This window comes from Phyllobates terribilis, unplaced genomic scaffold (genome assembly GCF_046119375.1).
Source record: "Phyllobates terribilis strain yellow unplaced genomic scaffold, ASM4611937v1 Scaffold_8__6_contigs__length_399053987, whole genome shotgun sequence".
Taxonomy (NCBI): domain Eukaryota; kingdom Metazoa; phylum Chordata; class Amphibia; order Anura; family Dendrobatidae; genus Phyllobates; species Phyllobates terribilis.
In genome coordinates this window covers 180,318,261-180,338,604 of record NW_027362768.1, presented here as the reverse complement: position 1 = coordinate 180,338,604, position 20,344 = coordinate 180,318,261, and the positions used below count along the sequence as shown (strand labels likewise).

General features: G+C 54.5%; 1 protein-coding gene across 1 annotated transcript in view; it reads left to right on the top strand.

Moving 5' to 3' along the window:
• Window positions 1–646: 646 nt before the first annotated feature.
• Window positions 647–20,344, top strand: part of LRRC40 (leucine rich repeat containing 40) — a 38,619-nt gene continuing 18,921 nt past the window's right edge. The window contains exons 1-6 of the mRNA XM_073643884.1: window positions 647–989; window positions 3,265–3,446; window positions 3,882–3,955; window positions 4,063–4,192; window positions 5,166–5,289; window positions 6,348–6,490. Of these exons, the coding sequence (XP_073499985.1) occupies window positions 740–989; window positions 3,265–3,446; window positions 3,882–3,955; window positions 4,063–4,192; window positions 5,166–5,289; window positions 6,348–6,490 (903 nt within the window). The 5' untranslated portion in view covers window positions 647–739. The remainder of the gene's footprint in view (window positions 990–3,264; window positions 3,447–3,881; window positions 3,956–4,062; window positions 4,193–5,165; window positions 5,290–6,347; window positions 6,491–20,344) is intronic.

Genomic DNA, 20,344 nt, shown 5'->3' with positions numbered 1-20,344 from the left:
ACCACACTCACCTATACAAATCTATGGGAGCATCTGCACTCTGATGTCATCCGAGTGCAGCCCGATTGCTGCAGAGACAGACAATGGAGACGTTAGGTTCTCCGTCTTCTCCGCACCTGTCCTGCGAGTCTCACGTGCTATCGGGTCGCACTTGCGGCCAAAAACCCAATAATCTGAGCGGATCGCTATGGTGAATCAGTGCAGAAACCTGCAGGAAAAACCCACCGAAAGGCCGCGTGCACACAGAGGATTGTGGAGCAGAAACTCTTCAAATGCTTCTCCAGATCATAAAACTCCGCAAACATAAACCCCCTGCATGGCCCAAATGCTGCAAAACCGCAAGGAAAACGAGACATTTTTGCTGCAGTTTTTTTTCTGCTTCTGTAGTCAATGAGATAATGCGAGCAAAAACGCATAAACAATTAACACGCGGCTTTTATTTTCCAAAACCAAAAGCGCTAAAGGAGAGTTTACCTATGTAGTGTGTCATATAACGCAGTCACCGTGCGGCCGGTACCTGTGCGGAGAGGGTGAGCACTGACAGCAGCAGAAGGGACTACAACTCCCGGCATTCCCTGGCACAGTCAGGCTGTGAGGGGATCCTGGGACTTGTAGTTTCCTGACTGTAGAGGCGGCTGTAGTGTTTCTTCGCCCTCCTCCTCCTCTGTGCGGCCGGTGTGTACGCCGCTCTCCTCCTCCTCTGTGCGGCCGGTGTGTTCTCCGCCTTGCGGGCGGTCACATGACTGTATTTACCACGTGTATTCACCTCACGCCGCCGCCATATCAGCAGCGCCGCTCTCCGGCGCCCTCTAGCGCCTCCTCCGCGCTAACTGCAGTCATGTCTCGCTTCAGGAGAGGCGGAATAACCGGGGACCCCCGAGCCGGGCTCCGAGAGCAGAGAGACAAGGAGCCGGCCGTCCCTCAGGGACTGATAGCGGTGGCGAGGAAGAGCGGACAGCTGAACCTGTCAGGAAGAGGCCTGGGCGAGGGTGAGGGGCGTCGGGTCGGGGGGGTGCGTGTGTGTGTGTGTGTGTGTGTGTGTGTGTGTGTGTGTGTGTGTGTGTGTGTGTGTGTGTGTGTGTGTGTGTGTGTGTGTGTGTGTGTGTGTGTGTTGTGGATTGAGCCCCCATGAAGTAACAGCCTGGCGTCAGTCACATGATGGTGATGTGGTTGGTGGCAGAATGTGACCCAGTTTCATTTTTGAGCCCCCCGCATTTGCCACCATTAGGGGCGCAATCATACGTCTCAGGTTGTGTACAGACATATTGGAAACCGTGGCGGTCTCCGTGTCCCCTGACGCTGCCTGTGTATGACGGCTCCACATGGTTTTCTGCGGACCGCGATTCCGCAAAAAGTAAAGTTTGGTTTTGATCTGACTGATGGATCAACCTCGCTCCTTCATTGAGGTTGTAAAAAAGAAAAAAAACACGGGTGTCATCCAAGTCTGTTTTATCCTTTTTTTTTTTTTTTTTTTTTTTTTTTTTAAATTAAAAAAAAAAAAAAAAAAAAAAAAATGGAACATATATACAGTACAGTGCTAATCACCATTATTGGCACCTCTCCATTTTTTTCATAGACTGTAGAATATCTTCAGAACTAAATGGAAATGTACCAAAGTTATATCCTCAGGATTTTTTAATTAGTGGTCCAAAGTAATACAACAATAAAACATTGTTTTTCAACTCCCATGTTGCAATTTCAAAGAAGAAACAGAATAAACAGCATGTGCAGCAATAAAGACACCCCTAATTAGTACTTGGTTGCCCACCCTTTGGCATTGCTGACGGCCTCCAGGCGTTTCTTGTAGCCATCTATAAGCTTCTTGCACTTCTCAGCTGGAATTTTCTTGCATTCTTCCTTTGCAGTTTGTTCAGGTTCTTGAATGTTTGCAGGTTATTTTTCCCAATGGCAGATTTGAGCTCACTCAAGATTTTCAGTGGCATTGAGGTCAGGACTCATTTCTGGCCATTTTAAAACAGTCCATTTTCTTTTTCAACCATTCGTGTGTACTTTTGGATGTGCGCTTTGGGCCATTGTCTTGCTGGAGGATCCATGATCTTCGACTCAAACAGAGTTTTCTTACACTGGGTAGGACTTTTCGCTCTAAAATCTCTTGATAATTCTCTGATTTCATGATTCCTGTGATACGGTCAAAGCCTGTATCACAAAGCATCGCAAAGCAGCCCCACAGCATTATGGATCCTCCACCATGCTTAACTGTTGGTAAGGTGTTATTTTCCTTATAAGCTTTATTGCACCATCTGTAAACAAACTGTTGCTTTGCGTTGCCCAAAAGCTCTATTTTTGTTTTCATCTGTCCACAGAACATTTTCCCAGAAGGATTGTAGTTTGTCAAGGTACTCTTTGGCAAAGATCAGTCATTCCTTTTTATGTTTTTTCTTCAGCAATGGTTTCTTCCTTGGCCTTCACCCATAAAGCTCTGCTTGGTTTACTTTGTGGCGTATGATACTTGTTGAAACCATGACCCCAGATTGTTCCAGGTTGGCCTTCAGGTTTTTGGATGTTTGACGTGATTTTTTTTTTCCACCATTCGCACCAACCTTTGAAGACATCTCTTGTCAATTTTCCTCTTTCCCCCACATCCAGGGAGGTTCTTGACGGTTCCATGCTTGGCAAACTTCTAAATAACATTGCACACTGTTGAAACTGGGATACAAAGGTCTTTGAAGATGGCCTCAAACCCTTTGGAAGTCTTGTGTTTGCGAATAGCAGTTCTGATGTCCTTAGTCAGCTCCTTTGTCTTCACCACTGTGACAGAGGAACAGGACCTACCATGGGGGTTTTAAAAACACTGAAGTCATCATTCATTGGCTAATTCATGTCACATGGGCACCGACAATTAATCACAGGAGAACCTCTTTTGTGATTTACCACAGGCGAGTCAAAATGTGTTTCCATACTACATTAATGTAAAGGGTGGTAATACCAGTGACACAGCAGCTTTAGGTTTTTCTATTTTTCCCTCCCATTGCTTTTTGGTTTTAAATTATTGTTTCTCATTTGCTCTTTTGTATCTAACACGAGTGCTCTATACAGAAAACTGTTTCACTTGATTCATTTTTTTTTTTTCAGGAGATATTCCACATTATGTACTTGCACGTCATGGTGCCAATAACCATGAGCAGGACTGTAGATATTTTTTTGTTTTTTATCGCCACGCTGTTGGTCTCTGGAAGGATGTGACGAATCTCTGACCGCACTGCACACGATTTTATCACCTGAATCTTTCCGCTTTTCTCTTAGTTCCAGTGAGCGTCTGGAGAATAAATTTGGACACCCCGGAAGAGGCTCACACAAACGTCCAGTTCGGCGCGTCCGACCGCTGGTGGGAACAGACCGATCTGGTGAAATTATTCCTCTCCTCCAATAAGCTGCAGTCGCTCCCCGATGATCTCAAGCTCCTTCCAGCCCTCGTGGTGCTCGATGTGCGTACGATTTATCATGGAGGTGAACGGGATCAGAGGCAAAATATAGTGTAAAATCTGCACCAGGCTCCCCATGCACCATGTGTTGTGTGTAATCCTGACCTGGCTCGGGTCCATGTGCTGATGTATGCCGAGGGCTGGTAAGTGCTTTACTTCTCAGACCTATCGCGGACCTCCCGGGAGGACAGAGATATAAAGCACAAATTCCGAATCCGTGCGGTTTCATATATGCCGCCATGTCAGCAGATTGCACCTTTCATCACAGTTCCATTTTATTTCATTTTTGCACTTTTATGGCTCAGGGAAAAAAAAAAAAACTTTTTTGTTATTGTGTCCACATAGCTGTTCTATGTATTTCATTGTAATTGTGTGCCCTGAGCGCTGCAGGTCAGAGTAACACACAGATTGAGCGTTAACCCTCCGCTGTTTTCGCAGGTACATGACAACCTCCTGTCGGAGCTTCCCGGTGCTGTCGGAGAGCTGGTGAACCTGCAGAAGCTGAATGTCAGGTACATGTGGTCACGGACATCCGTTGCTTACCGTCGTCGATAAAGTCTTCTCGTCGTATGTGGGGTTTTTTTGTTTTTTTTTTACTGATTTCTTGTATTTTTACCAGTCACAATAAACTGAAGTCGTTGCCCCAAGAGCTGACACAGCTGCGGCATCTCAAGAGCCTTCTGCTCCAGCACAACCAGTTGGAGGAAATGCCGGACACGCTGGGACAGCTGGTCGATCTGGAGGAGCTGGTATGCTTTTTAGTAACGAGGTTGTAGTAAATTAAAGTTACCTCCTATTATATAGAAACACATTTATAATGTACAGGAGTGCGTAATAACCATGCATTGCAGATTCTTATTAGCAGCTTCATCTGCGCACTATGCGTCCGATGGTCCTGCTCTGCGTCCGGGGCTCCCGGATTGTCCTGTCCTGTAGGATGCAATGTGATTGTATAAGGCACATTGTAGGGAGCCCAGGAAGCGGAGAACATATGTACCCTATAGATATCAGCAGTCTGTAGCATGGAGGACGGCCGGACCTTGCTGCTGCTCAGAAGGATCTGCAGTGCTGGTTTTGTAGACACAAATAAATATGGCTCTTCGAAAAAGGGGAGGAAACAACAAAAATTTGCTCCGCAATTAAAGGGATTGAAAGCTTCCTGTCTGCCTGACGTGTGTCCAAATTTTGTGCCAACTATTGGCGGTCGCTACCCTGTAAGTTAAAGGGGTTGTCCTCTTTCAGAAAATCTTAGCCACTGGCTGAGGTTTGCTATAAAATAACAAACATCTTTACTCACCTTCCCCAGGTCTCTAGCCGGCCGCTCCCAATGTATGATGTTGGCTTTCTCACTGACATCACGTGGACAGTGTGGCTGCTTATCAGTGAGCTCCACACCTCTGCCCATGTAGATGGGACTCCTCCTTCAGGGCCGTCGCGCTCACTGAATGGCCGTCGCGCTCACTGAATGGCCGTCGCGCTGTCAACGAGTCACATTGCAGATAATACCAGACATTGGGAGCAGCGACAGAGACTCTGCATTGGACACACAGATTTTCTGCATCCCCTTTAAGGCCTGGCCCTTTAACAAGCTTTGCATCTTGACTAGGGATATTATCCAGGCCGTATCCCCATCTCCTGACAGGTTTGCAGCATTGAGTCATTCACTGGGTGCTTTACTGTACGATTTCTGTTATAATGGGTAGAATGTTCTCCGATTTTCAGGATCTCTCCAATAATGGTCTGCGGGACATTTCGGGATGTCTTCGGGGTCTCGCCCACCTCAGTCGCCTCAACTTGTCCAACAACAAGCTGAAAACCCTCCCTGCTGAAATCAGCTCCTTGAAAAGTAAGATTTAATATCCCGTGCCTGCTCACACGCTCCTTACCGTGATAATTAATGGGTTATTCCCCAAACCGTACTTTATCCTCCATCAATAAGACGGGGGATCACCTGTGATTGCTGGGACCCTCTGTGATCTTGACAAAGGTGCTGTAGATCCTGGGAATCGGTTTGCAGAATGGGCCGGAGTTGTGGCTGCCCGAGCTACCCTCCATTCATTGTCTATGAGACAAGCGGAGCGCTGTACTCTGCTTTCTCTGCCAGTCCTAAAGACAATGAATGGGGCAGAGGGGTCTAGGGCCACATTCTTATATCAGTGGGGATCCCAGTGTTCAGACACCTGGAGATCTGTGCATTATCCCCTATTGTATGGATAGGGGGTAAACCTTTAATTTCGAAGTATATGTTGCCATAAGTCTGACCTGATACAGATCCCTATATAGACCTAGTGCTAAAGGGGTTGTTCAAGATCGGGCAATATTTGGTCCTAGGCGGGTGAAACTGAAAAATTACCAAAATAAGCATCACTGACCTGTTGAAGCCCCAGTTGCTCCAGCATCACCTCTCTGCTGCTGTCCCCATAGTCCGCATGTGACCGCTGCAGCCATCATTGGCCTGAGCGTTGATGTGGAGGCAGACCACTGATTGTCTGCAGCTGTCATGTGTTGTAGATGGGAAGTCACCGCAGCTGGAACAGACGGGAGGCATTGCTGAATCAGCAGGCGCTGCAGCTGACAGACGATGCTTATTTTGCAGATTCACCTACTTTTTCCCCCATTTTTGCCAAATCTCAGACGTACTCTTTAAAGGAAACCAGGACCCTGCACTGCCACCGCTTTGTATTGGAGCCCTAATTGTGTATTCTGTTGTCCCTAAAGTATATTTTTTATGTGCCAAAATCGCTTTAATTGCCCTACTTGTTATCTGCAGATGACCTGGACTAGTCCTGCGGGGCGTCTATTCCCCCAGACTACTCCATGCTCAGACTATATGTCTTTAGTGTGGGACGCTGCGTGCGGGAACCTTTAAGTCTCGTCATTTACTGTTCTCTTTGACACCTGAAGGCCTCAGACAGCTGGATTGTACATCGAACCTGCTGGAAGACGTCCCCACTTCAATATCAGGAATGGATTGTCTGGAGCAGCTGTACCTGAGACAGAACAAGCTGATGTTTCTGCCAGAGCTTCCCAACTGCGCGCTCCTGAAGGTGTGGTGTGTGTGTGTGTGTGCGCTCCTGAAGGTGTGGTGTGTGTGTGTGTGTGTGTGTGTGTGCGCGCTCCTGAAGGTGAGGTGTGTGTGTGTGTGTGTGTGTGCGCTCCTGAAGGTGAGGTGTGTGTGTGTGTGTGTGCGCTCCTGAAGGTGAGGTGTGTCTGTGCGCTCCTAAAGGTGAGGTGTGTGTGTGTGCGCGCTCCTGAAGGAAGGTGAGGTGTGTGTGCGCGCTCCTGAAGGTGAGGTGTGTGTGTGTGTGTGTGTGTGTGTGTGTGCGCTCATGAAGGAAGGTGAGGTGTGTGTGTGCGCTCCTGAAGGAAGGTGAGGTGTGTGTGTGTTGCCGCGCTCCTGAAGGTGAGGTGTGTGTGTGTGTGTGTTGCCGTGCTCCTGAAGGTGAGGTGTGTGTGTGTGCTCCTGAAGGTGAGGTGTGTGTGTGTGTGTGTGTGTGTGTGTGTGTGCGCGTGTGCGCGCTCTAGAAGAAAGGTGAGGTGTGTGTGTGTGTGCACACGCTCCTGAAGGTGAGGTGTGTGTTGCCACGCTCCTGAAGGTGAGGTGTGTGTGTTGCCACGCTCCTGAAGGTGAGGGGTGTGTGTGTGTGTGCGCTCCTGAAGGTGAGGTGTGTGTGTGTGTGTGTGTGCGCTCCTGAAGGTGAGGTGTGTGTGTGCGCTCCTGAAGGTGAGGTGTGTGCGTGCGCTCCTGAAGGTGAGGTGTGTGTGTTGCCACGCTCCTGAAGGTGAGGTGTGTGTGTGTGCGCTTCTGAAGGTGAGGTGTGTGTGTGTGTTGCCGCGCTCCTGAAGGTGAGGTGTGTGTGTGTTGCCACGCTCCTGAAGGTGAGGTGTGTGTTGCCACGCTCCTGAAGGTGAGGTGTGTGTGTGTGTGTGTGTGTGTGTGCTCCTGAAGGTGTGGTGTGGTGTGTGTGTGTGTGTGTGTGTGTGTGTGTGTGTGTGCGCTCCTGAAGGTGAGGTGTGTGTGTGTGCGCTCCTGAAGGTGAGGTGAGGTGTGTGTTGCCACGCTCCTGAAGGTGAGGTGTGTGTGTTGCCGCGCTCCTGAAGGTGTGGTGTGTGTGTGTGTGTGCGCTCCTGAAGGTGAGGTGTGTGTGTGTGTGCGCTCCTGAAGGTGAGGTGTGTGTGTGTGTGCGCTCCTGAAGGTGAGGTGCGTGTGTGTGTGCTCCTGAAGGTGAGGTGTGTGTGTGTGTGCTCCTGAAGGTGAGGTGTGTCTGTGCGCTCCTAAAGGTGAGGTGTGTGTGTGTGCGCGCTCCTGAAGGAAGGTGAGGTGTGTGTGCGCGCTCCTGAAGGTGAGGTGTGTGTGTGTGTGTGTGTGCGCTCCTGAACGAAGGTGAGGTGTGTGTGTGCGCTCCTGAAGGAAGGTGAGGTGTGTGTGTGTGCGCTCCTGAAGGTGAGGTGTGTGTGTGTGTGCTCCTGAAGGTGAGGTGTGTCTGTGCGCTCTTGAAGGAAGGTGAGGTGTGTGTGTGCGCTCCTGAAGGAAGGTGAGGTGTGTGTGTGTTGCCGCGCTCCTGAAGGTGAGGTGTGTGTGTGCGTGTGCGCGCTCTTGAAGAAAGGTGAGGTGTGTGTGTGTGTGCACGCTCCTGAAGGTGAGGTGTGTGTGTGTTGCCACGCTCCTGAAGGTGAGGTGTGTGTTGCCACGCTGCTGAAGGTGAGGCGTGTGTGTGTGTGTGCTCCTGAAGGTGAGGTGTGTGTGTGTGTGTGTGTGTGTGTGTGTGTGTGTGTGCTCCTGAAGGTGAGGTGTGTCTGTGCGCTCTTGAAGGAAGGTGAGGTGTGTGTGCGCGCTCTTGAAGGAAGGTGAGGTGTGTGTGCGCGCTCCTGAAGGTGAGGTGTGTGTGTGTGTGCGCTCCTGAAGGTGAGGTGCGTGTGTGTGTGCTCCTGAAGGTGAGGCGTGTGTGTGCTCCTGAAGGTGAGGCGTGTGTGTGTGTGCGCTCCTGAAGGTGAGGTGTGTGTGTGTGTGCTCCTGAAGGTGAGGTGTGTCTGTGCGCTCCTGAAGGTGAGGTGTGTCTGTGCGCTCCTAAAGGTGAGGTGTGTGTGTGTGCGCGCTCCTGAAGGAAGGTGAGGTGTGTGTGCGCGCTCCTGAAGGTGAGGGGTGTGTGTGTGTGTGTGTGTGTGTGTGTGCGCTCCTGAAGGAAGGTGAGGTGTGTGTGTGTGCGCTCCTGAAGGAAGGTGAGGTGTGTGTGTGTTGCCGCGCTCCTGAAGGTGAGGTGTGTGTGTGTGTTGCCGTGCTCCTGAAGGTGAGGTGTGTGTGTGTGTGCTCCTGAAGGTGAGGTGTGTGTGTGTGTGTGCGTGTGCGCGCTCTTGAAGGAAGGTGAGGTGTGTGCGCGCTCTTGAAGAAAGGTGAGGTGTGTGTGTGTGTGCTCCTGAAGGTGAGGTGTGTGTTGCCACGCTCCTGAAGGTGAGGTGAGGTGTGTGTTGCCACGCTCCTGAAGGTGAGGTGTGTGTGTGTGTGTGCGCGCTCCTGAAGGTGAGGTGTGTGTGTGCGTGCGCTTCTGAAGGTGAGGTGTGTGTGTTGCCACGCTCCTGAAGGTGAGGTGTGTGTGTGTGCGCTCCTGAAGGTGAGGTGTGTGTGTGTGCGCTTCTGAAGGTGAGGTGTGTGTGTTGCCGCGCTCCTGAAGGTGAGGTGAGGTGTGTGTTGCCGCGCTCCTGAAGGTGAGGTGAGGTGTGTGTTGCCACGCTCCTGAAGGTGAGGTGAGGTGTGTGTTGCCACGCTCCTGAAGGTGAGGTGTGTGTGTGTGTGTGTGTGTGTGTGTGCTCCTGAAGGTGTGGTGTGTGTGTGTGTGTGTGTGTGTGTGTGTGTGCGCTCCTCAAGGTGAGGTGTGTGTGTGTGCGCTCCTGAAGGTGAGGTGTGGTGTGTGTGTTGCCGCGCTCCTGAAGGTGTGGTGTGTGTGTGTGTGTGTGTGTGTGTGTGTGCGCTCCTGAAGGTGAGGTGTGTGTGTGTGTGTGCGCTCCTGAAGGTGAGGTGCGTGTGTGTGTGCTCATGAAGGTGAGGCGTGTGTGTGTGTGTGTGCGCTCCTGAAGGAAGGTGAGGTGTGTGTGTGCGCTCCTGAAGGAAGGTGAGGTGTGTGTGTGTTGCCGCGCTCCTGAAGGTGAGGTGTGTGTGTGTGTGTGTGTTGCCGTGCTCCTGAAGGTGAGGTGTGTGTGTGCGTGTGCGCGCTCTTGAAGAAAGGTGAGGTGTGTGTGTGTGTGTGCACGCTCCTGAAGGTGAGGTGTGTGTGTGTTGCCACGCTCCTGAAGGTGAGGTGTGTGTTGCCACGCTGCTGAAGGTGAGGTGTGTGTGTGTGCGCTCCTGAAGGAAGGTGAGGCGTGTGTGTGTGTGTGCTCCTGAAGGTGAGGTGTGTGTGTGTGCTCCTGAAGGTGAGGTGGGTGTGTGTGTGTGTGTGTGTGTGCTCCTGAAGGTGAGGTGTGTCTGTGCGCTCTTGAAGGAAGGTGAGGTGTGTGTGCGCGCTCTTGAAGGAAGGTGAGGTGTGTGTGCGCGCTCCTGAAGGTGAGGTGTGTGTGCGCGCTCCTGAAGGAAGGTGAGGTGTGTGTGTGCGCTCCTGAAGGAAGGTGAGGTGTGTGTGCGCGCTCCTGAAGGTGAGGTGTGTGCGTGCGCTTCTGAAGGTGAGGTGTGTGTGTGTGTTGCCGCGCTCCTGAAGGTGAGGTGTGTGTGTGTTGCCGCGCTCCTGAAGGTGAGGTGTGTGTGTGTTGCCGCGCTCCTGAAGGTGAGGTATGTGTGTGTGTGTTGCCGCGCTCCTGAAGGTGAGGTGTGTGTGTGTGTGTGTGTTGCCGCGCTCCTGAAGGTGAGGTGTGTGTGTGTGCTGCTGCGCTCCTGAAGGTGAGGTGTGTGTGTGTGTGCTGCCGCGCTCCTGAAGGTGAGGTGTGTGTGTGTGTGTGCTGCCGCGCTCCTGAAGGTGAGGTGTGTGTGTGTGTGTGTGTGTGCGCGCTCTTGAAGGAAGGTGAGGTGAGGTGTGTGTGCACGCTCCTGAAGGTGAGGTGTGTGTGCACGCTCCTGAAGGTGAGGTGTGTGTGCACGCTCCTGAAGGTGAGGTGTGTGTGCACGCTCCTGAAGGTGAGGTGTGTGTGCACGCTCCTGAAGGTGAGGTGTGTGTGCGCGCTCCTGAAGGTGAGGTGTGTGTGTGCGCTCCTGAAGGTGAGGTGTGTGTGTGTGTGCGCGCTCTTGAAGGAAGGTGAGGTGTGTGCGCGCTCTTGAAGAAAGGTGAGGTGTGTGTGTGTGTGTGCGCTCCTGAAGGTGAGGTGTGTGTGTGTGCGCTCCTGAAGGTGAGGTGTGTGTGTGTGTGTGTGTGTGCGCGCGCGCTCTTGCAGGAAGGTGAGGTGTGTGCGCGCTCTTGAAGAAAGGTGAGGTGTGTGTGTACGCTCCTGAAGGTGAGGTGTGTGTGTGTGTGTGTGTACGCTCCTGAAGGTGAGGTGTGTGTGTGTGTGTGTACGCTCCTGAAGGTGAGGTGTGTGTGTGTGTGTGCTCCTGAAGGTGAGGTGTGTGTGTTGCCACGCTCCTGAAGGTGAGGTGTGTGTGTTGCCACGCTCCTGAAGGTGAGGTGAGGTGTGTGTTGCCACGCTCCTGAAGGTGAGGTGTGTGTGTGTGTGTGCTCCTGAAGGTGAGGTGTGTGTGTGTGTGTGTGTGCGCTCCTGAAGGAAGGTGAGGCGTGTGTGTTGCCGCGCTCCTGAAGGTGAGGTGTGTGTGTGTGTGTGCTCCTGAAGGTGAGGTGTGTCTGTGCGCTCCTAAAGGTGAGGTGTGTGTGTGTGCGCGCTCTTGAAGGAAGGTGAGGTGTGTGTGTGTGCGCGCTCTTGAAGGAAGGTGAGGTGTGTGTGCGTGCTCCTGAAGGTGAGGTGTGTGTGTGTGTGTGTGTGTGTGTGCGCTCCTGAAGGAAGGTGAGGTGTGTGTGCTCCTGAAGGTGAGGTGTGTGTGTGTGTGTGTGTGCGTGTGCGTGTGCGCGCTCTTGAAGAAAGGTGAGGTGTGTGTGTGTGCGCACGCTCCTGAAGGTGAGGTGTGTGTGTGCGCTCCTGAAGGTGAGGTGTGTGTGTGTGCGCTTCTGAAGGTGAGGTGTGTGTTGCCACGCTCCTGAAGGTGAGGTGTGTGTGTTGCCGCGCTCCTGAAGGTGAGGTGTGTGTGTGTGTGTGCGCTCCTGAAGGTGAGGTGTGTGTGTGTGTGTGTGCGCGCTCCTGAAGGTGAGGTGTGTGTGTGTGTGCTCCTGAAGGTGAGGTGTGTGTGTGCGCGCGCTCCTAAAGGTGAGGTGAGGTGTGTGTGCGCGCTCTTGAAGGAAGGTGAGGTGTGTGTGCGCGTTCCTGAAGGTGAGGTGTGTGTGTGTGTGTGTGCGCTCCTGAAGGTGAGGTGTGTGTGCGCGCGCTCCTGAAGGTGAGGTGTGTGTGTGTGTGTGTGTGCGCGCTCCTGAAGGTGAGGTGTGTGTGTGTGTGTGCGCGCTCCTGAAGGTGAGGTGTGTGCGCGGGCTCCTGAAGGTGAGGTGTGTGTGTGTGCGCGCGCTCCTGAAGGTGAGGTGTGTGTGTGTGCGCTCCTGAAGGAAGGTGAGGTGTGTGTGTGCGCTCCTGAAGGAAGGTGAGGTGTGTGTGTGTGTGTGCTCCTGAAGGTGAGGTGTGTGTGTGTGTGTGTGTGTGTGTGTGTGTGTGTGTGCGTGTGCGCGCTCTTGAAGAAAGGTGAGGTGTGTGTGTGTTGCCACGCTCCTGAAGGTGAGGTGTGTGTGTTGCCACGCTCCTGAAGGTGAGGGGTGTGTGTGTGTGTGTGTGTGTGTGTGTGTGTGTGTGTGTGTGCGCTCCTGAAGGTGAGGTGTGTGTGTGTGCGCTCCTGAAGGTGAGGTGTGTGCGTGCGCTTCTGAAGGTGAGGTGTGTGTGTGTTGCCACGCTCCTGAAGGTGAGGTGTGTGTGTGTTGCCACGCTCCTGAAGGTGAGGTGTGTGTGTTGCCACGCTCCTGAAGGTGAGGTGTGTGTGTTGCCACGCTCCTGAAGGTGAGGTGTGTGTGTGTGCGCTCCTGAAGGTGAGGTGTGTGTGTGTGCGCTTCTGAAGGTGAGGTGTGTGTGTGTGTGTGTGTGTGCGCTCCTGAAGGTGAGGTGTGTGTGTGTTGCCACGCTCCTGAAGGTGAGGTGTGTGTTGCCACGCTGCTGAAGGTGAGGTGTGTGTGTGTGCGCTCCTGAAGGAAGGTGAGGCGTGTGTGTGTGTGTGCTCCTGAAGGTGAGGTGTGTGTGTGTGCTCCTGAAGGTGAGGTGGGTGTGTGTGTGTGTGTGTGTGTGTGTGTGTGTGTGCTCCTGAAGGTGAGGTGTGTCTGTGCGCTCTTGAAGGAAGGTGAGGTGTGTGTGCGCGCTCTTGAAGGAAGGTGAGGTGTGTGTGCGCGCTCCTGAAGGTGAGGTGTGTGTGCGCGCTCCTGAAGGAAGGTGAGGTGTGTGTGTGCGCTCCTGAAGGAAGGTGAGGTGTGTGTGCGCGCTCCTGAAGGTGAGGTGTGTGCGTGCGCTTCTGAAGGTGAGGTGTGTGTGTGTTGCCGCGCTCCTGAAGGTGAGGTGTGTGTGTGTTGCCGCGCTCCTGAAGGTGAGGTGTGTGTGTGTTGCCGCGCTCCTGAAGGTGAGGTATGTGTGTGTGTGTTGCCGCGCTCCTGAAGGTGAGGTGTGTGTGTGTGTTGCCGCGCTCCTGAAGGTGAGGTGTGTGTGTGTGCTGCTGCGCTCCTGAAGGTGAGGTGTGTGTGTGTGTGCTGCCGCGCTCCTGAAGGTGAGGTGTGTGTGTGTGTGTGTGCTGCCGCGCTCCTGAAGGTGAGGTGTGTGTGTGTGTGTGTGTGTGTGCGCGCTCTTGAAGGAAGGTGAGGTGAGGTGTGTGTGCACGCTCCTGAAGGTGAGGTGTGTGTGCACGCTCCTGAAGGTGAGGTGTGTGTGCACGCTCCTGAAGGTGAGGTGTGTGTGCACGCTCCTGAAGGTGAGGTGTGTGTGCACGCTCCTGAAGGTGAGGTGTGTGTGCACGCTCCTGAAGGTGAGGTGTGTGTGCACGCTCCTGAAGGTGAGGTGTGTGTGCGCGCTCCTGAAGGTGAGGTGTGTGTGTGCGCTCCTGAAGGTGAGGTGTGTGTGTGTGTGCGCGCTCTTGAAGGAAGGTGAGGTGTGTGCGCGCTCTTGAAGAAAGGTGAGGTGTGTGTGTGTGTGTGCGCTCCTGAAGGTGAGGTGTGTGTGTGTGCGCTCCTGAAGGTGAGGTGTGTGTGTGTGTGTGTGTGTGTGTGTGTGTGTGTGCGCGCGCGCTCTTGCAGGAAGGTGAGGTGTGTGCGCGCTCTTGAAGAAAGGTGAGGTGTGTGTGTACGCTCCTGAAGGTGAGGTGTGTGTGTGTGTGTGTACGCTCCTGAAGGTGAGGTGTGTGTGTGTGTGTGCTCCTGAAGGTGAGGTGTGTGTGTTGCCACGCTCCTGAAGGTGAGGTGTGTGTGTTGCCACGCTCCTGAAGGTGAGGTGAGGTGTGTGTTGCCACGCTCCTGAAGGTGAGGTGTGTGTGTGTGTGTGCTCCTGAAGGTGAGGTGTGTGTGTGTGTGTGTGCGCTCCTGAAGGAAGGTGAGGCGTGTGTGTTGCCGCGCTCCTGAAGGTGAGGTGTGTGTGTGTGTGTGCTCCTGAAGGTGAGGTGTGTCTGTGCGCTCCTAAAGGTGAGGTGTGTGTGTGTGCGCGCTCTTGAAGGAAGGTGAGGTGTGTGTGTGTGCGCGCTCTTGAAGGAAGGTGAGGTGTGTGTGCGTGCTCCTGAAGGTGAGGTGTGTGTGTGTGTGTGTGTGTGTGTGCGCTCCTGAAGGAAGGTGAGGTGTGTGTGCTCCTGAAGGTGAGGTGTGTGTGTGTGTGTGCGTGTGCGTGTGCGCGCTCTTGAAGAAAGGTGAGGTGTGTGTGTGTGCGCACGCTCCTGAAGGTGAGGTGTGTGTGTGCGCTCCTGAAGGTGAGGTGTGTGTGTGTGCGCTTCTGAAGGTGAGGTGTGTGTTGCCACGCTCCTGAAGGTGAGGTGTGTGTGTTGCCGCGCTCCTGAAGGTGAGGTGTGTGTGTTGCCGCGCTCCTGAAGGTGAGGTGTGTGTGTGTGTGTGCGCTCCTGAAGGTGAGGTGTGTGTGTGTGTGTGTGCGCGCTCCTGAAGGTGAGGTGTGTGTGTGTGTGCTCCTGAAGGTGAGGTGTGTGTGTGCGCGCTCCTAAAGGTGAGGTGAGGTGTGTGTGCGCGCTCTTGAAGGAAGGTGAGGTGTGTGTGCGCGTTCCTGAAGGTGAGGTGTGTGTGTGTGTGTGTGCGCTCCTGAAGGTGAGGTGTGTGTGCGCGCGCTCCTGAAGGTGAGGTGTGTGTGTGTGTGTGTGTGCGCGCTCCTGAAGGTGAGGTGTGTGTGTGTGTGTGCGCGCTCCTGAAGGTGAGGTGTGTGCGCGGGCTCCTGAAGGTGAGGTGTGTGTGTGTGCGCGCGCTCCTGAAGGTGAGGTGTGTGTGTGTGCGCTCCTGAAGGAAGGTGAGGTGTGTGTGTGCGCTCCTGAAGGAAGGTGAGGTGTGTGTGTGTGTGTGCTCCTGAAGGTGAGGTGTGTGTGTGTGTGTGTGTGTGTGTGTGTGTGCGTGTGCGCGCTCTTGAAGAAAGGTGAGGTGTGTGTGTGTTGCCACGCTCCTGAAGGTGAGGTGTGTGTGTTGCCACGCTCCTGAAGGTGAGGTGTGTGTGTTGCCACGCTCCTGAAGGTGAGGGGTGTGTGTGTGTGTGTGTGTGTGTGTGTGTGTGTGTGTGTGTGTGTGCGCTCCTGAAGGTGAGGTGTGTGTGTGTGCGCTCCTGAAGGTGAGGTGTGTGCGTGCGCTTCTGAAGGTGAGGTGTGTGTGTGTTGCCACGCTCCTGAAGGTGAGGTGTGTGTGTGTTGCCACGCTCCTGAAGGTGAGGTGTGTGTGTTGCCACGCTCCTGAAGGTGAGGTGTGTGTGTTGCCACGCTCCTGAAGGTGAGGTGTGTGTGTGTGCGCTCCTGAAGGTGAGGTGTGTGTGTGTGCGCTTCTGAAGGTGAGGTGTGTGTGTGTGTGTGTGTGTGTGTGTGCGCTCCTGAAGGTGAGGTGTGTGTGTGTTGCCACGCTCCTGAAGGTGAGGTGTGTGTTGCCACGCTGCTGAAGGTGAGGTGTGTGTGTGTGCGCTCCTGAAGGAAGGTGAGGCGTGTGTGTGTGTGTGCTCCTGAAGGTGAGGTGTGTGTGTGTGCTCCTGAAGGTGAGGTGGGTGTGTGTGTGTGTGTGTGTGTGTGTGTGTGTGTGTGTGTGCTCCTGAAGGTGAGGTGTGTCTGTGCGCTCTTGAAGGAAGGTGAGGTGTGTGTGCGCGCTCTTGAAGGAAGGTGAGGTGTGTGTGCGCGCTCCTGAAGGTGAGGTGTGTGTGCGCGCTCCTGAAGGAAGGTGAGGTGTGTGTGTGCGCTCCTGAAGGAAGGTGAGGTGTGTGTGCGCGCTCCTGAAGGTGAGGTGTGTGCGTGCGCTTCTGAAGGTGAGGTGTGTGTGTGTTGCCGCGCTCCTGAAGGTGAGGTGTGTGTGTGTTGCCGCGCTCCTGAAGGTGAGGTGTGTGTGTGTTGCCGCGCTCCTGAAGGTGAGGTATGTGTGTGTGTGTTGCCGCGCTCCTGAAGGTGAGGTGTGTGTGTGTGTTGCCGCGCTCCTGAAGGTGAGGTGTGTGTGTGTGCTGCTGCGCTCCTGAAGGTGAGGTGTGTGTGTGTGTGCTGCCGCGCTCCTGAAGGTGAGGTGTGTGTGTGTGTGTGCTGCCGCGCTCCTGAAGGTGAGGTGTGTGTGTGTGTGTGTGTGTGTGCGCGCTCTTGAAGGAAGGTGAGGTGAGGTGTGTGTGCACGCTCCTGAAGGTGAGGTGTGTGTGCACGCTCCTGAAGGTGAGGTGTGTGTGCACGCTCCTGAAGGTGAGGTGTGTGTGCACGCTCCTGAAGGTGAGGTGTGTGTGCACGCTCCTGAAGGTGAGGTGTGTGTGCACGCTCCTGAAGGTGAGGTGTGTGTGCGCGCTCCTGAAGGTGAGGTGTGTGTGTGCGCTCCTGAAGGTGAGGTGTGTGTGTGTGTGCGCGCTCTTGAAGGAAGGTGAGGTGTGTGCGCGCTCTTGAAGAAAGGTGAGGTGTGTGTGTGTGTGTGCGCTCCTGAAGGTGAGGTGTGTGTGTGTGCGCTCCTGAAGGTGAGGTGTGTGTGTGTGTGTGTGTGTGTGTGTGTGTGTGCGCGCGCGCTCTTGCAGGAAGGTGAGGTGTGTGCGCGCTCTTGAAGAAAGGTGAGGTGTGTGTGTACGCTCCTGAAGGTGAGGTGTGTGTGTGTGTGTGTACGCTCCTGAAGGTGAGGTGTGTGTGTGTGTGTGCTCCTGAAGGTGAGGTGTGTGTGTTGCCACGCTCCTGAAGGTGAGGTGTGTGTGTTGCCACGCTCCTGAAGGTGAGGTGAGGTGTGTGTTGCCACGCTCCTGAAGGTGAGGTGTGTGTGTGTGTGCTCCTGAAGGTGAGGTGTGTGTGTGTGTGTGTGTGCGCTCCTGAAGGAAGGTGAGGCGTGTGTGTTGCCGCGCTCCTGAAGGTGAGGTGTGTGTGTGTGTGTGCTCCTGAAGGTGAGGTGTGTCTGTGCGCTCCTAAAGGTGAGGTGTGTGTGTGTGCGCGCTCTTGAAGGAAGGTGAGGTGTGTGTGTGTGCGCGCTCTTGAAGGAAGGTGAGGTGTGTGTGCGCGCTCCTGAAGGTGAGGTGTGTGTGTGTGTGTGTGTGTGCGCTCCTGAAGGAAGGTGAGGTGTGTGTGCTCCTGAAGGTGAGGTGTGTGTGTGTGTGTGTGTGTGTGTGCGTGTGCGTGTGCGCGCTCTTGAAGAAAGGTGAGGTGTGTGTGTGTGCGCACGCTCCTGAAGGTGAGGTGTGTGTGTGCGCTCCTGAAGGTGAGGTGTGTGTGTGTGCGCTCCTGAAGGTGAGGTGTGTGTGTGTGCGCTTCTGAAGGTGAGGTGTGTGTGTTGCCGCGCTTCTGAAGGTGAGGTGTGTGTGTTGCCGCGCTCCTGAAGGTGAGGTGTGTGTGTTGCCGCGCTCCTGAAGGTGAGGTGTGTGTGTGTGTGTGCGCTCCTGAAGGTGAGGTGTGTGTGTGTGTGTGCGCGCTCCTGAAGGTGAGGTGTGTGTGTGTGTGCTCCTGAAGGTGAGGTGTGTGTGTGCGCGCTCCTAAAGGTGAGGTGAGGTGTGTGTGCGCGTTCCTGAAGGTGAGGTGTGTGTGTGTGTGTGTGCGCTCCTGAAGGTGAGGTGTGTGTGCGCGCGCTCCTGAAGGTGAGGTGTGTGTGTGTGTGTGTGCGCGCTCCTGAAGGTGAGGTGTGTGTGTGTGTGTGCGCGCTCCTGAAGGTGAGGTGTGTGTGCGCGGGCTCCTGAAGGTGAGGTGTGTGTGCGCGGGCTCCTGAAGGTGAGGTGTGTGTGTGTGCGCGCGCTCCTGAAGGTGAGGTGTGTGTGTGTGTGTGCGCTCCTGAAGGAAGGTGAGGTGTGTGTGTGCGCTCCTGAAGGAAGGTGAGGTGTGTGTGTGTGTGTGCTCCTGAAGGTGAGGTGTGTGTGTGTGTGTGTGTGTGTGTGTGTGTGTGTGCGTGTGCGCGCTCTTGAAGAAAGGTGAGGTGTGTGTGTGTTGCCACGCTCCTGAAGGTGAGGTGTGTGTTGCCACGCTCCTGAAGGTGAGGTGTGTGTGTTGCCACGCTCCTGAAGGTGAGGGGTGTGTGTGTGTGTGTGTGTGTGTGTGTGTGTGTGTGCGCTCCTGAAGGTGAGGTGTGTGTGTGTGCGCTCCTGAAGGTGAGGTGTGTGCGTGCGCTTCTGAAGGTGAGGTGTGTGTGTGTTGCCACGCTCCTGAAGGTGAGGTGTGTGTGTTGCCACGCTCCTGAAGGTGAGGTGTGTGTGTTGCCACGCTCCTGAAGGTGAGGTGTGTGTGTTGCCACGCTCCTGAAGGTGAGGTGTGTGTGTTGCCACGCTCCTGAAGGTGAGGTGTGTGTGTGTGCGCTCCTGAAGGTGAGGTGTGTGTGTGTGCGCTTCTGAAGGTGAGGTGTGTGTGTGTGTGTGTGTGTGTGTGTGTGCGCTCCTGAAGGTGAGGTGTGTGTGTGTTGCCACGCTCCTGAAGGTGAGGTGTGTGTGTGTTGCCACGCTCCTGAAGGTGAGGTGTGTGTGTGTTGCCGCGCTCCTGAAGGTGAGGTGTGTGTGTGTGTTGCCGCGCTCCTGAAGGTGAGGTGTGTGTGTGTTGCCGCGCTCCTGAAGGTGAGGTGTGTGTGTGTTGCCACGCTCCTGAAGGTGAGGTGTGTGTGTGTTGCCGCGCTCCTGAAGGTGAGGTGTGTGTGTGTGTTGCCGCGCTCCTGAAGGTGAGGTGTGTGTGTGTTGCCGCGCTCCTGAAGGTGAGGTGTGTGTGTGTGTGTTGCCGCGCTCCTGAAGGTGAGGTGTGTGTGTGTGTTGCCGCGCTCCTGAAGGTGAGGTGTGTGTGTGTGCTGCCGCGCTCCTGAAGGTGAGGTGTGTGTGTGTGTGCTGCCGCGCTCCTGAAGGTGAGGTGTGTGTGTGTGTGTGTTGCCGCGCTCCTGAAGGTGAGGTGTGTGTGTGTGTTGCCGTGCTCCTGAAGGTGAGGTGTGTGTGTGTGTGTTGCCGCGCTCCTGAAGGTGAGGTGTGTGTGTGTGTGTGTGTGTGTGTGTGTGTGCGCGCTCTTGAAGGAAGGTGAGGTGTGTGTGTGTGTGTGTGCACGCTCCTGAAGGTGAGGTGTGTGTGTGTGTGCGCTCTTGAAGGAAGGTGAGGTGTGTGCGCGCTCTTGAAGAAAGGTGAGGTGTGTGTGTGTGTGCGCACGCTCCTGAAGGTGAGGTGTGTGTGCGCGCTCCTGAAGGTGAGGTGTGTGTGTTGCCACGCTCCTGAAGGTGAGGTGTGTGTGTTGCCACGCTCCTGAAGGTGAGGTGTGTGTGTGTGTGTGCTCTCCTGAAGGTGAGGTGTGTGTGTGTGTGCGCGCGCGCTCTTGAAGGAAGGTGAGGTGTGTGCGCGCTCTTGAAGAAAGGTGAGGTGTGTGTGTGTGTGTACGCTCCTGAAGGTGAGGTGTGTGTGTGTGTACGCTCCTGAAGGTGAGGTGTGTGTTGCCACGCTCCTGAAGGTGAGGTGTGTGTTGCCACGCTCCTGAAGGTGAGGTGAGGTGTGTGTTGCCACGCTCCTGAAGGTGAGGTGTGTGTGTGTGCGCTCCTGAAGGAAGGTGAGGCGTGTGTGTGTGTGCTCCTGAAGGTGAGGTGTGTCTGTGCGCTCCTAAAGGTGAGGTGTGTGTGTGTGTGTGCGCGCTCTTGAAGGAAGGTGAGGTGTGTGTGTGCGCGCTCTTGAAGGAAGGTGAGGTGTGTGTGTGCGCGCTCTTGAAGGAAGGTGAGGTGTGTGTTGCCGCGCTCCTGAAGGTGAGGTGTGTGTGTGTGTGTGTGTGTGTGTGTGTGCGTGTGCGCGCTCTTGAAGAAAGGTGAGGTGTGTGTGCGCACGCTCCTGAAGGGGAGGTGTGTGTGTGCGCTCCTGAAGGTGAGGTGTGTGTGTGTTGCCACGCTCCTGAAGGTGAGGTGTGTGTGTGTTGCCACGCTCCTGAAGGTGAGGTGTGTGTGTTGCCGCGCTCCTGAAGGTGAGGTGTGTGTGTGTGTGTGTGTGTGCGCTCCTGAAGGTGAGGTGTGTGTGTTGCCGCGCTCCTGAAGGTGAGGTGTGTGTGTGTGTGTGTGCTCCTGAAGGTGAGGTGTGTTTGCTCCTGAAGGTGAGGTGTGTGTGTGTGCTCCTGAAGGTGAGGTGTGTGTGTGTGCTCCTGAAGGTGAGGTGTGTCTGTGCGCTCCTAAAGGTGAGGTGTGTGTGTGTGTGCGCGCTCTTGAAGGAAGGTGAGGTGTGTGTGTGCGCGCTCTTGAAGGAAGGTGAGGTGTGTGTGTGCGCGCTCTTGAAGGAAGGTGAGGTGTGTGTGTGCGCGCTCT